General features: G+C 34.8%; 1 protein-coding gene across 1 annotated transcript; it reads right to left on the bottom strand.

Annotated features, from left to right (window-relative positions):
- Positions 1-423: 423 nt before the first annotated feature.
- On the bottom strand, positions 424-813 carry LOC142508298 (putative mitochondrial protein AtMg00820). The gene has a single exon (XM_075619527.1). It carries the CDS (start codon positions 811-813, stop codon positions 424-426), a length of 390 nt encoding a protein of 129 aa, XP_075475642.1.
- Between the last annotated feature and the right edge of the window lie 13,477 nt (positions 814-14,290).

The raw sequence follows: 14,290 nt of genomic DNA, 5'->3' as shown, positions 1-14,290 counted from the left end.
TGGTGGGTTCAAAATTTCATGCATCCTTAAATGTCACCTTGGTTTTCTAAAGGGTCATTTCTTGCATCATCAATATGTCTTAGTCCTTTAGCTCCTCCCTTAGCTCCTTTTTTTGGCCTTTTTAGGACAAGCATGGTTGAGCTTCTTTGAGCTGAAAGATCGAGCTCATGAGCTAGGGGTTTTATCCCTAAGAATAAATGAACTTCCTTGAGCTGAGGGTTTTAGCTTTTGAGCTGAGGGTTTCTTGTCCAAGAATCCTGGAGCTTCCTTGAGCTGAGGGTTTTAGCTTTTAAGCTGAGGATTTCCTCTTCCGAGCGGCGTACCCTTAATTCTCAAGGTTTTGCATTGCCTCAGCTTCTTTTTGAGTTACTTTCCGAGCTTTTTGAGGTGCTTTGCTTCGAAAAATCCGGGTTCTCACACATTCTAGAATGCAGATTTAACATCCATTTGATATATTTTGAAATATTTAAATGCTGCAAATTCCAAAAATATTCTAATGGCTTCCAACCTGGCTACTGGGGCAAATGATTCATCAACGTCTATACCCTCCTCTTGTCTATAGCCTTGAGCTACTAGTCTAGCCTTGTTCCTTATAATTAAGCCATTTTCAACCATTTTATTCCTAAACACCCATCTTGTTCCAAGCACATGAGTATTATTAGGCCGAGGGACTATATGCCAAACCTTACTTCTTTCAAACTGATTAAGTTCCTCTTGCATGGCCTCTATCCAATTTGTGTCAAGTAGTGCATCATCGATTTTCTTAGGTTCTATCTGAGATACAAACGCATCATGCATAAATTCATTTATCATTTGATTTCTAGTTCTAAGAGGATTAGTCGGGTTACCAATTACCAGTTCGAGTGGATGATCCTTTCTCTACTGCAGACATGGTCCATATGGATTTTGCTCAGTTGGTTGAATGATTTCCTCTTCTTGCTCCAGTGCTTCTTCTATTTGTGTATTTTGTGTCTGCTGGTAGTCCTCTGGTTCGTGCATCTGTTGAGTTTGTTCTTGTGCAGTTGGATTTTCTTTCGATATGTTTCCCCCTATTTTTCTCAGATCTACCTCATCATCACTGCTTGCTTCAAGCTTAGTAGCATCAAGATTATTTATTAAATCATATATACTATTACTACTATTGTCATGACATATAGAAGATTCATCAAATACAATATGTATGGATTCTTCAACAGTGAGGGTTCTTTGATTATAAGCTCTGTATGCTTTGCCCACTGCTGAATATCCTAAAAAGATACCGTTATCAGCTTTTACATCAAATGCGGTGAGATGTGTTTTGCCATTAATATGAATAAAACACTTACAACCGAAATTGTGAAAGTATCCAACTTCTGGTTGCTTGCCGATCCAGATTTCATATGGAGTCTTTTCATGATTTTTATTGATCATGGACCGGTTTTGAGTGTAACAGGCTGTGTTAATAGATTTTTCCCAAAACCTTTGTGAAATACTAGATTCGGCTAGCATAGTTCTAGCTGCTTCCTTTAATGTGTGGTTTATTCTTTCAACAACTCCTTCTGTTGAGGTGATCTAGCCGCTGATAATTCATGCTTTATGCCATGATCTTCGAGATAGGATGACAGGAATTAGTTTAAAAAATCAGTTCCTCTGTCACTCCAGATTCTATCAATTGCTTCGCTTTTTCTCATTCTGAAGTCTTTTGAGCAGCTTGATTAGTTGATCGGCGGTTTGATCTTTGGAGTTTAGAAATGTTACCCATGTAAATCTGGAGAAATCATCAATTACTACGAGAGTGTATTTCTTTCCCCCTAAGCTCTTTACGGGTATCGGTCCAAATAAATCCATATGAAGAAGTTCCAGACATCTTACTGATGAGTTTCTTCCTCTGCTTTTGAATGTTGAGCGAACTTGTTTTCCTAATTGACAGGCATTGCAAATTCTGTCTTTGGCAAAGTCAATGTTAGGCAAACCAGATACAAATTTAAGTATGCTAATAGTAGCAATGGATTTAAAGTTGAGATGGTTGAGTCGTTTATGCCAAAGCCAATTTTTATTTCCATTTAAGGCAATAAAGCAGGTATGTGCATTAAGATAATCATCATTCCATTTGACTTTATATGTATTTTGCTCTCTATGACCAGTTAACATGATATTACCAGCTGTGGTTTTAACAGTGCATAAGAGTTTTTGAAACTCAACTGTGTAACCCTTGTCACATAGTTGGCTTATGCTTATCAAGTTATAGCATAGATTTTCTACAAGAAGCACATCTTTAATGATAACTTTGTCGTGGATAATCTTACCTTTACCCACAGCTCTACCTTTAGAATTATCACCAAAGGTGATGGTTGGATCTCTGTAGTTGACTATTTCTGATAGAAGATCTTTGTTTCCAGTCATGTGTCTAGAGCAACCACTATCCAGAAACCAGATGGATTCTTCCAGCTCCTTTTTCTTTGTTGCCTGTCATTATTGAAATAAGAGATTGGTACCCTTTCCTATTTGGGTCCTGAGTTTATTAGTCCTTTAGGAATCCACACTTGAATTATCCTGAAGGATTTTTCATGATGTGTCCTAAAGTAAGTGATGTTGTGAGCATAATCAATTGGTGTAGATTGTTTCAACCGTCTGTCATTGTCACTCAATCGGTACCTCTTTTGAACAGGTCGGCTATTGTGGTAATGGTCAGGTCTAGTTTTTGAATGATTTTCGGTTGACCCTGACTTTCTGTTGGCCCAACCTGAACCGTTGTGAATGGTTGTATTTGGCCTGCATCTGAGCCGTGATCGGTTGGTTTTAGTATTCTCAATTTTGACGTATCCTAAACCACATCGCCTTTTGTTGTTTTCAAGATTTACATTCTGAGTACCTTGATATTCAGTCTTATCATGTTCATATACCATACTAGATCTGACAAATTTAATTTGTTTTAAATTGTCTTTCTCTATTAGCGGTTGAGTTGATCCTCCAGAAGTGCTGCATTCATTAATGCCATAACCTAGTCTGGTTTTGTCTCCGACCGATTTCTGCATTTCATGCATCCTATTAAGAGAAACAGAGGACTTGTTCCAAGTGTTGATTGTATTTATCAACCGTTTATTTTCTATTAACGTAGCATGGAACAATCTTCGCAGGTCATCGTTCTCAGCCGTTAACAGACTTTACTTTACTCTCAAACTGTCAACCTCTTTTTGCTGCGAACAACTAGAGAGAGTTAACTTGTTTTCAAAGTTTTGTTTTTCTGTTTTGGCTTCATTGAACAGCTGTGATATCATCTTAAACTCATTTACCATGTCGTGAAGTGCGGTGACAAGATCTTCTCATGTGAATTCATCAGAGTTAAAGTCAAATATCATTTCATCGGTAGATTCTTGATCTTCTTTGGCCATGAGACATTCTACTTCTCATCTTTGCTTTCACTTGAAGATTCTTCAGAGATGGACTTTTCAAATTCTGATTCAGCCCATTTGCCTTTATCTTCTTCTGCAACTAAGACTCGCTGAATCTTCTTTTTGATGAATCTTTTGTTTTCTTTAACTCGTCTTCTGTCACTTGATTTATTTTCATCTTTTCTTGGTATGTTGCATTCTGCAATAAAGTGTCCTTTCTTTCCACAGTTAAAACAAGCTTGACCATCATCAGTATGGTCCTTGTTGAAATGAGGTTTATTCATCTGTGATTGATTCTTACGCATGAATTTACAGAATTTTTTAACAAATAAAGACATGGCTTCATTGCTTAGTTACTCGGCCGATTTCTTACTTGTGGACTCTTTGACCGGATGAGTCAGTGTGGTAGCTGCCAAGGCCTTCGTTTGTTGAGAGGTTGATGGTTCTTCTTCAGTTCGTATTCCAAGCTCGAACTCATACGCTTTAAGGTCGGCGAAGAGGTCATGAAGTTCCAGTTTGTTTAGATCTTTAGATTCTCGCATTGCTATAGTCTTTATGCCCCATTCTCTAGAAAGAGCTCGCATAACCTTTAAGGCAATTTCACGATTAGAATAATCTTTTCCTAATGAAATGAGTTCGATGATAATACCGCCCAACCGTTCATCAAATTCTGCCAGAGTTTCTCCTGGCTTCATTTTCGCATTATCAAACTTCTGGATGGCAACAATTAACTTTTTTTCTTTTGTCTGATCGTTGCCTTCACATAATTGAGTGAGTTTTTCCTATATTTCCTCAGCAGTAGTGCAAGTTTTGATTTTGACAAACATATTTTTGTCCAGAGTCTTGTAGAGGATGTCTTTTGCAACGTTATCCAGATTTGCCTTCTTTTTGTCTTCAGCTGTCCATTCAGATATGTGCTTTTCTACCATCTGAGGAGCACCTTCGATTGTAGCGGCAGCTGTATTAACTTTCAAGATTTTCATCGGCCCATCAGTGATAATATACCACATATCATCATCTTGTGCTGCTAGATGTACCTGCATACGAATTTTCCAATCATCATAATCTTCTTTAGAGAACATTGGAATTTTATTGAAAGAAGCCATAAGTGTTCAAAAAGATATCAGTGTTTGAGAAAAGTCCGCTCTGATACCACTTGGTAGGATCGAGAAAGAGTTTAGAGGGGGGTGAATGAACTATTTCAAATTTTCTCATGTAAAATGTTGATTTCTACCGTTTTTTAGGCGGTTGAATTAATTCTTCTCAAACGGTTGGAAATATGAACCACTATTTAGTGCGGAAGACTGTTCACAATTTCCAATGGAAACTTGAACACGTTAACAATCTAATTCAACAATTGGAAACAAAGAAAATGCCTGCGATAAGTAAAGTGACACAAGATTTTTTATGGATTTTCGGAGAATGAATACTCCTACGTCACCCCTTCTTCCTTCTTAGGAATGTTTCCACTAAAAGACTTTGGCTCTACAAACTTTTTGCAACAGCCCACTCCAATCAGAACTTATCACACTGCGTGTTTTGGAAATCTTAGTGATCATTTTACACTTTTGGGTTTTAAGAACACTTAGTTCACCATATACCGAGGCTAAATCCGATAACCAAAAGGTTACGGATATGAACAATCAGTTTGTTGAGTAGCACGAAATTGATCCTTAGAAGATCGAATGTAATGATGGTTAAAGCGTGCTGAAAGAGCGATGAAGTATAAATGCTTTTGATAGCGCTCTGAGATTTTTGTGTATGCTAGCAACGAGAGTTTTTGGCTGTGGATCAAGAGTTGGTCTTAGCTAACACACTCCTCCGTTAATATACACGATCTTCTTAACGGTCGGAAAGGATGCAATAACATTAACCTGATCCACTGAATAGATGTGTTGCTATCGTCTTTATTAGCATTAAATGATCTTTCATAAAAGCATTTAATGTTCTTTTTGCTCAGCGTAGTTCTGAAGCGCTTTTCCTGAGGAGTTCTCTTTATGGTAACTGTCTTCTTTCATCAGAACTTGAAGTCTATACTTGGTCTACCTTTTCTGGGATAAAGATATAAATGCAGATCATTCTTGAAAATTTTGAATGTATACGTTGACTTCAAGACGGTGTAATACTTTGAATGTATTAAGCCGGACAGAGAATGTCTTTGAGCAAAAATGATTCTCTTTAATGATCTGGTTCTGAGGATGATTTAAGTCCAAGCTGAAACAGCTAGCGGTCTGAAGTAAGCGGTTGAGACTTCTTTGAGCTTTAGCAAGTTATGAAGATATTCCAGATAATGAGCCGAGCGGTTGAACTGATGCATATCTCATATACAAACCGCAACTGTTTTCGTGCTGTCTTGTTTTTGTCATACACATAAATTCTTGGAAATAATATTTTCTTAACAGAAAGGTTTAAATTAGAAAATGTATTAATCTATCTAAGGATGTTTAAATTTTTATTTGAAATAAAAAGTCAATTTTAATATTCCGATCACTATAAAAATATGATTAATGAAATCTTTTTGAGTGATTAACCATTGTGATAAGATCAATTATTAAAGTATATGGCCCAAGATATACCTGATAAGAGCGCCTAAAATTTTAAACTCACACATATTTTGTGAGTGAGTGGAGATGATTGAAAAAACAGCTTTCGAGCCTTTATTGATCATAAGAAAGGCTATCTATTGTTTAGATCTTGAGTTCTTATTTTGAAGAAAAAAATATTTCCTGGAAAAAAAGAGAAAAACAAATGTTGAAGATCTATGTAACTTTAAAATATATGCTACGACCGAATTATCTTTTATAAAAAAAGAAAAAAATAGAAAGAGAGAAATATATTGTACGAATGAAATAAATATGTTGTCAAGGAGCATAAACTTAATCTGATTCCATGGTGTTATGAAAAAAAGAAGATCAGGAAAAAAATATAATAAGAATAACTAGATTTTGAATAAATGGATTTCCTATCTTTTGATTAATTTGGCTCGTTTGTCTGTCTGCATTCTGTAAACCATTTTCCTGAGAATTAATCTGTATTTCAACTGCATGAGAGAAATCGTTCCCATGAATTGAAACATTTATTAACCTGTGACGATATGAAGTTGAGACTCTTACTAGGAATTTCTGAAAGCCATGTATATTTAATTAACTTAAAATAAGCTTTGAATTGATCAGCTCAAATTATTTCATAAATTATAATTATGATGGTCTTGATATAATTTTGACAGTTTTCAACTTTAATTTAAACACTTAAGATAGTTTCGATTACATTTCTATTTAAATCAATCAATATGTTTTGTGTTGCTATTAATGCTTAAATTGCTAGGGACTATAAAAAAGCTGGTGGGTGGTGTGATAAACATAAAAATTATATATTAATTAAATATTTTATAATATAAATTTAGAATTTTTGTTTTATTAAATGTTTAAATATTATATATTTTATAATAAATTGTATAAAATATAAGTTTTTGTGTAATTATAAGTTTTTACTATTTTTACAGGTTCGATAAAACAAGAATAACATTGGCGTTGCAAATTAGATTAAGGCGATTCTTTGACCTGTAGAAAGTTGATTTTAATATCTACAATATTGGTGGCAAGCTTGAGATAAAAATCTTCTCACAATTGGGATCAAATTAATCAACAAATAAAGTTACCAAAAGAGTGACAGTTTTACCATGCTCTATCATTTTGACCATATATCTCAAATTACTTGATCAAATAGTAAAAAAAAATTTACCACAATTAAAACAACTAAAATATCTACATGTTTTGTTTTATGTAGAAAAACAAAATCGGATGGGAAGATTTTCAAAAGTGAAGTTTATGATTACATAATTTCTTGAAACACCAATGAAAACTTATGTATATAAAATAATATTTTATTTGTGGTTATTTCTCCCAATTGGGCGATAAATAGGGGTGCATTGTAATGTATGGAGATATCCCTCATTTTATGAACAAAACCTTGAGTTCATAATATTTCTCTCTTTGTGTTTTCCTTTATTTTTTCATTTAAATATATTTAGCATGTTAATTTCATATTCAAAGTTTTACTCTTTAAATAATGAGTAGCTAACTTCCCAAAGTTGAGATAAAAAGGTGAAACTCTTGGTATGATAATAAGGTTATTAAAAGGTAATAATATATGTTTTATATTATTTAATCATTATTTATTGTTTATGTTATATTTATTTCTTTAAGCATTAATATACCCTACTTATAAGTAGGAGTTTTGTTTTATTGTTGATATATGTTACACTAAATTCTTGGAACCATTTAAATGTTAGTTTGGTATTATCAACCATTTAAAGTGGATGCATTGATTTATTACATATGAATATATCATAATATTAATTTCTTGGTACCATTTAAATGTTTGTTTGGTTTTACCAACCATTTAAAGTGAGAATCTTGATTTATTGTTTACAAAAATATATATAACTCAATAAATACTTGATAACATTTATAAGTTTTAGTATATATTATATACTTCTAAGATAATAATATATAACATAATATAAATATGATTATTTAATATATTGGAACCATTTTATTAAGTGTATTTCAATAATGTTCATTAATGTTAACTTTATTAAAATACCAAAGAGTGGATCCTATAATCTCAACTACTTGAATTAAAATTTGAACAATTAAAAAATACCAATTAAAGATTCAAACAATTAAAAGGAAAAAAAACAAAACAAAATGACATTCTAGTGGACTTGTAATAACCTTTGCTTCCCTGGGGATACGATATTTGGACTCACCGAATTATACTACTTGTGGACAATCTGCTCTTGGGAGTGCAACAATCAAAATCGTATCATTTAACTTATTAAAACTTTTTTGAACGTGTGTATTTTCCCCCTTATCTTTCAAAAAAAAATGTTTCAGTAGAATTTTTAAATCAGTAGACGTTTCAACACAACCATCCTAGGTCTTCTGGATGCAACCCAACAATTGCACACAACCTGAACCCTCCAAGAACCAAGGCCGAACCCTAAAGCCTTGCAAATCCCATGATCTCGTTCAGATCTTTCTCCTCTCTTTACCAAACCTATCCAACCCTAGACTCCTAGACAACCCTCAAATCATGCTCATACCGTCCCTAACCTGAGAGCCCCATTTTGTAACATCAACAGCGTGAGTTATATATCAATAAATCCAAGACTTTCCTTGCATTAACCATAAATATAAAAAAATATCATGACATCAAATTTTTTTCATGAAAGAATATAAATCCACACATAATATGTCTTGAATAATGAGAAAACGAAGGTGTAAGGAGTGCCTTTGCGTGATTCATGCATGAATATTCGAGTCAAGACACGTAGGAGCGTTGCTGGAGGGACGGGGAACCCTTTGATGTGATTATGTCTTCAAAACCAGCATAAGACAGCCTCTCACCCGTCAACTGAGCATTGGCCTTACATGTTTTTCTTCGTGTTCGTATTAGTGACAACCAACTCACCTCCTTCAAAAACATGTTATCGTAATCATCACTTGTAAAATTCATGCATATACATATATTTTCTTAAAACCAAGCATGCAATGTATTTTTCAGCATTATCATACAATTCATATTCATAAACAACATATACATTTTAAATATGCATTTTCAGTTATCAGGGCACTGCCAGGACTGTTAACATAACTCGGGTGCAAAATGATCATTTTGCCCCTGAAATCCTAATTTGACCATTTTACCCCTGGACCTAAAATTTCGACGCGGATCCAACCATTTTACCCCTGAAATCCTAATTTTACCATTTTACCCCTGGACCTAAAATTTCGACCCGAATCCATCCAAACTTATCAAAACACCTTAAAACATACTTTTAATCATTTCCTAGATGTAAACTCGAGCACATGAATTAATTCTATAATTCCTTATAAAACTTGGACCGGAGTCCCTACTTTAACCCGAACTTAACCAAATTTTAACCATAGTTCAAAGACTCCTAACTAAACCCCGTATGACCAAATTTAAACCATCTATAACCTCAGAACCATCGACACAACCTGCTGGAACACCCAAAATGAGACAAGCTCACTAAGATAATTTAAACACATATACTGGACTAGCACCTAAGCGCTAGCTGAGCCACCCGCTGCGAACAAAATCAAAATTACAATCTCGAAGAAAAAATCCATCATACTCCCACTCAGTCCAGACCAAACTCGAACCAACCTCTCTTAGACCACGACTGACTCGTCCTGACCTGCACTAGCCATGGCCTTCAGCCCCATGCACTCGAACGCGCGTGAACCACCTGAACGCCCCTAAATTGAGCCACAAACAAGAAATTCGATCGGCCTCATACCATGACTTGTTCCAGGTCTGAATTCTTCATCTAAAACTACTATAAACCTCCAGTAAAACATTCCCCAACCCTCAAGAACTGGCAGCCCCTTCAACCAAACAAAAACGTGAGCTGTATAACAAGAAAATCAAGTTTTCATACCATACCACAAAAAAAAATGTGAAGGAGACATGAAATCTGTCGTGGATCATGCATAACATTCAGCAATATATATTATGGTGTGAAAGACGAGAAAACAAAGGTATAGGGTGTGTCTTTACGACTATACGCTCGAAAAACAACTCAACGACGCGAGAGACGAACACCGGAGAGACGGGGAAGACCTTGGCTGTTTTTTTTCCTTGTAAAACCTATCAAAAACCTGTTTCTGGATGCGAGGTGATGGTGTGGCCGAAGTGAGGGGGTGGGAGCTAGGGTTTTGGTGTTTTTTTTAAATACTAAATTGAGTGCATATTTGGGCCTATGTTTTTAAAATAGTGAGGTGTAGTGGGCTTGGCAATAAAAATCTACTAACACAAGCCCATTAGGCCCAATAACGCGCACGTAAATTTTTTCATTTAAATGCGTTTTTAAAATATTACCCGAGCCCTCAAAAAATCCTTCATTTTGCTAAAAGTCGACTACTGATTTAAAATATGGTTCAACATGTACAAATATCTTAAAAATTATCATTTTAAAAAATTATATAATAAATACACCATATATTAAATAATTAAAAATAAATTATTTAATAAAATATTTTTCCTCAACTGTCCCCGGTCCTCGTTCGAGCATCGAATGCTGCTAAAAGTCCTATTTTATGCAGTCAAGTAAACCATGTCATATAATCATAAAAATCATGTCTTGATCATATATTTAATGCATTTAAAATAATAAATCGGACATTTTAATAAAACCCTAGATTTGCATACAGTTAGTTACGTCGTTTGAATTTCTACACCTTAGACTACCATTGAAGAGTTGGTCAATATGCTTACTACTTATGAGGCCACAATCAAGAAAGAAAAGCATATTCTTCTAGTGGGCTCATCGTCCAGTACGAAAAAGAGTGCCCAAAATAGAGAGAAGAAGCGTTCTGCCCCACCAAAGAAGAACATGACAACAAGAATCTATACAAGAAACCAACTCTGGGGCCCACAAAGCCCGACAAGTCAGAACATGTCTGTTCTACTGCAACAAGTCTGGACATTGGAGGCGTAATTGCACGGATTATCTTGCCAAGAAACATTTTGGTCCTGGTATGTTTTACAAAGAATTAAATGTCTCAATTTATTCATCTTCTTGGGTATTGGATACTGGATGTGGTTCTAATATATGCAGTGATTTTAGGGTAATGGCAAGAAGTAGGAGACTTAGAGATAGCGAGACATTTCTAAGATTAAGGAATAGAGCAAGGGTTGTTGCAACCGTCATTGGAGACATTACTTTGATTTTAAACAATGATTTTAAGTTACTTTTGAGAGGCGTTTTATATGTTCCTGAGTTAGTTAAAAATATTATTCCTATTTATTTGCTTGATAGAAATGATTATCTTGTGTTTTTCCTAAAGGTGTTTGAAATATTTACAAGAATGAATGTTTGATAGGAACCGACGAATTAATGAACGATCTCTATAACTTAAAAGTAAAAGTTATTCCGTTGAATAATATCCAGGCGCAAATGAAAACAACAACAAACAAAAGAAAATTAGATGAGCCAAATCCTGCACAGATATGACGGGCTAGACTAGCTCACATTTCCCAAAGAAGGATGCACAAACTACTGGGGGAAGACATGTTTGACTTGTTAGACATAAATTCTCTACCTATTTTTGAAACTTGTCTAAAAGAAAAAATGACCAAGGCTCCCTTTAAGGAAAATGTGGAACGTGCACATGGTCTACTGGATTTGATCAACATAAACGTTTGTGTCCCGCTAAGTGCTAGCACAAAATATAGGCAATCCTATTTCATTACCTTTACTGATGACTATTCGAGTTATGGGTATCCTATTTTATGGTACAAAAATCTGAAGCATTTAAAAGTTCAACGAATTCAGATCATATATGGAAAAAAAATTAAAATAAATATTAAGACACTTCGATCTGATCGAGTTGGAGAATAATTGAGTACTGAATTCTTAGATTATCTAAAAGAGAATTGATTTTCTCATAGTAAACTCCACCAGCGACGCCACAATCGAATGATATTTCTGAACGTCATAATCGAACTTTGATGGATATGGTTTGATCTATGATGAGATGCACTGAAATCCTACATCATTTTGGGTATTCGCGCTTGAAACTGCGGCAATATTTTTGAATAACGTCTATACAAAAGCAGTGGATAAAACACCATATGAGATATTGATGGGAAAAACTCCCAAATATTATTACTTAAGAATATGGGGATGTCCTGCTTACGTAAAGCAGATAGTTGGAGACAAATTAGATAGTTGATCCATTTTGTGCTACTTTGTGGGATATCCAAAAAATTCTGTTTGATACTATTTCTATCATCCCAAGGAAGCAAAAGTATTTGTTTCAATAAATACCACATTTCTAGAGAATGAATTTCTATTAGATAGAAAATGTGAGATGATAGAACTTGAAGAAATTCAAGATACTCATTCAATTCTAGAAGTTGAACTTAATCCCCAACAACCAGTAGTTGAAGTACACGCACCTAGAAGGTATGATAGGATTATTAGACCACATGCTAGATATACGATTCTTAATGAATAAGGCCATGATAAGCCTTTTGATAGATGTGATCCAATGAATCCATTATAATACTACTAGCCATAGCATGGTATGACTATGAGATATGAAAAATTGATGTAAAGACAGTATTCCTCAATGGAGACAATAAAGAAGATATTTATATGTCTCAACCTGAGGGATACACATCAGTAGGAAGTGAGCATAAGGTATGCAAACTTCAGAGATTAATATATCGTCTCAAGCAGGTGTGATATGATCCCGCCCACGAGATCTTTGATTTGTCCCGATCTTTGAAACAAGTAATTGATAGATGTGATAATCGCCTCTAGATCACGCGGTCAAGAAACAATTAATCAACGGTAGAAACAATCGCGTTCAAGAGAACCTCCAAAGAACCCGTCCTTGGCAACCCTCGTGATATTCGGTTGACAAACGCCACAAAAGATAAATCTTTTGATAAGTTTGATTTGATACAACGCAAAAGTTATCACGAAACTTAAGCTTGTTTTTTAGAGAATTCTCAATGATAATATATCATAAAAGATGAATAATAATCAATGTTCTTTTCACAACCACTAAAATTCGTCTATATATTGATACCAAATCAAAAGATGACAAAAAGATAACTAGGTAACAAAATCTGCACCAAATCTTTGCAAATATTCGCAGCTAATCATAGGACACGGACCCCGTGTAGGCCTCCGGGTACGGGTCCGTGTACACTCGGTCAAAAATATTCTCCAGCAAACAAAGGACACGGACCCCGTGTATAGGTCCGGATTAGGGTCCGTGTAGGCTCGGGATTTCTCTTCCTCAAGTGTAAAGGACACGGACCCCGTGTACTTGTCCGTGCTCGGGTCCGTGCAGCCTCGGTTCTTTTGAACAATGCTTGAATAATGTTCCTTTGGCTTTTCCCACGCACTCCCATGCATCACGAGACCTTCTTCAAAAAGATTTGTCCTCAAATCTTGTCTACCTACGCAGAAACGAAGCAAGTTAGTAATAATAAGAATTAAATTATTAACATGCTTACCTTTAAACTCAAGATCGTAGACGTTATCAGGGGCTTGCTTCATCATTACAGGGAATCCCAACATCACTGTTGCCTTTCCTATGAACTTATCAACTTTATCAAAAACCAAATAACAAATGACACCAATTGATAAAATTCCATTAAGTATCACAAAGATTACGTTCCTCCCCTTCTTAGACCTAGTTAACACAAAAATGATATCCATACATGTGTACGACCATAGTTCACTAGGAGTAATAATTACGTCATGCAACACATCGACATCAAGCTCAGGTGTCCTATCCTTATGTGCAATGCACTCTTCATTACACCACTTAACATACCTCTTCATATGCAACCAACACAGATAATCATGAATTATATCAATGACTAAATCACAACAACATGCATCACTAGCACATGACTCATGCAGTGATATAGAATGAAGAATTTATTCTCCTTAAAATTGTATTCATTATTAACATAAAAATTGTTATATTCATTCATGCTCTTTCCAAAGTCACCAACAGGACAATATAAATCATGCAAATAAAACACACTAGATGTACTACCCATGTAAACATTTAACACATCACAAAGATTGGAATATAATGCATGCAATTCATTGTCATAACAAAGACTCATCAATTTGACAACTTTTGAAAAATCATAATCACTAACATTTAAATTTGATCCTTGCAATATGTCATCATTCTCAATACATAACCCAATTACTTTGACAACTTGTGAAGAATCACAATCAATAATACCTAAACTTAAAGCATGTGGTTCCTCACTAATATCAAACCCATAAAGTCTGGAAATAAGAGTTAAATCCAAATCACATCTCTTATACCTCACAAGTGCAAATTTCCCAT

The sequence above is a fragment of the Primulina tabacum genome, chromosome 1, assembly GCF_025594145.1.
Source record: "Primulina tabacum isolate GXHZ01 chromosome 1, ASM2559414v2, whole genome shotgun sequence".
Classification (NCBI taxonomy): Eukaryota; Viridiplantae; Streptophyta; class Magnoliopsida; order Lamiales; family Gesneriaceae; genus Primulina; species Primulina tabacum.
The sequence above is the reverse complement of the archived record's forward strand: the minus strand, read 5'-3'. Positions and strand labels throughout refer to the sequence as shown.

What these genes read in the sequence shown, in the direction of transcription:
- LOC142508298 (XM_075619527.1), bottom strand. Translation starts at nt 813, where the DNA reads ATGATAAATGAATTTATGCATGATGCGTTTGTATCTCAGATAGAACCT.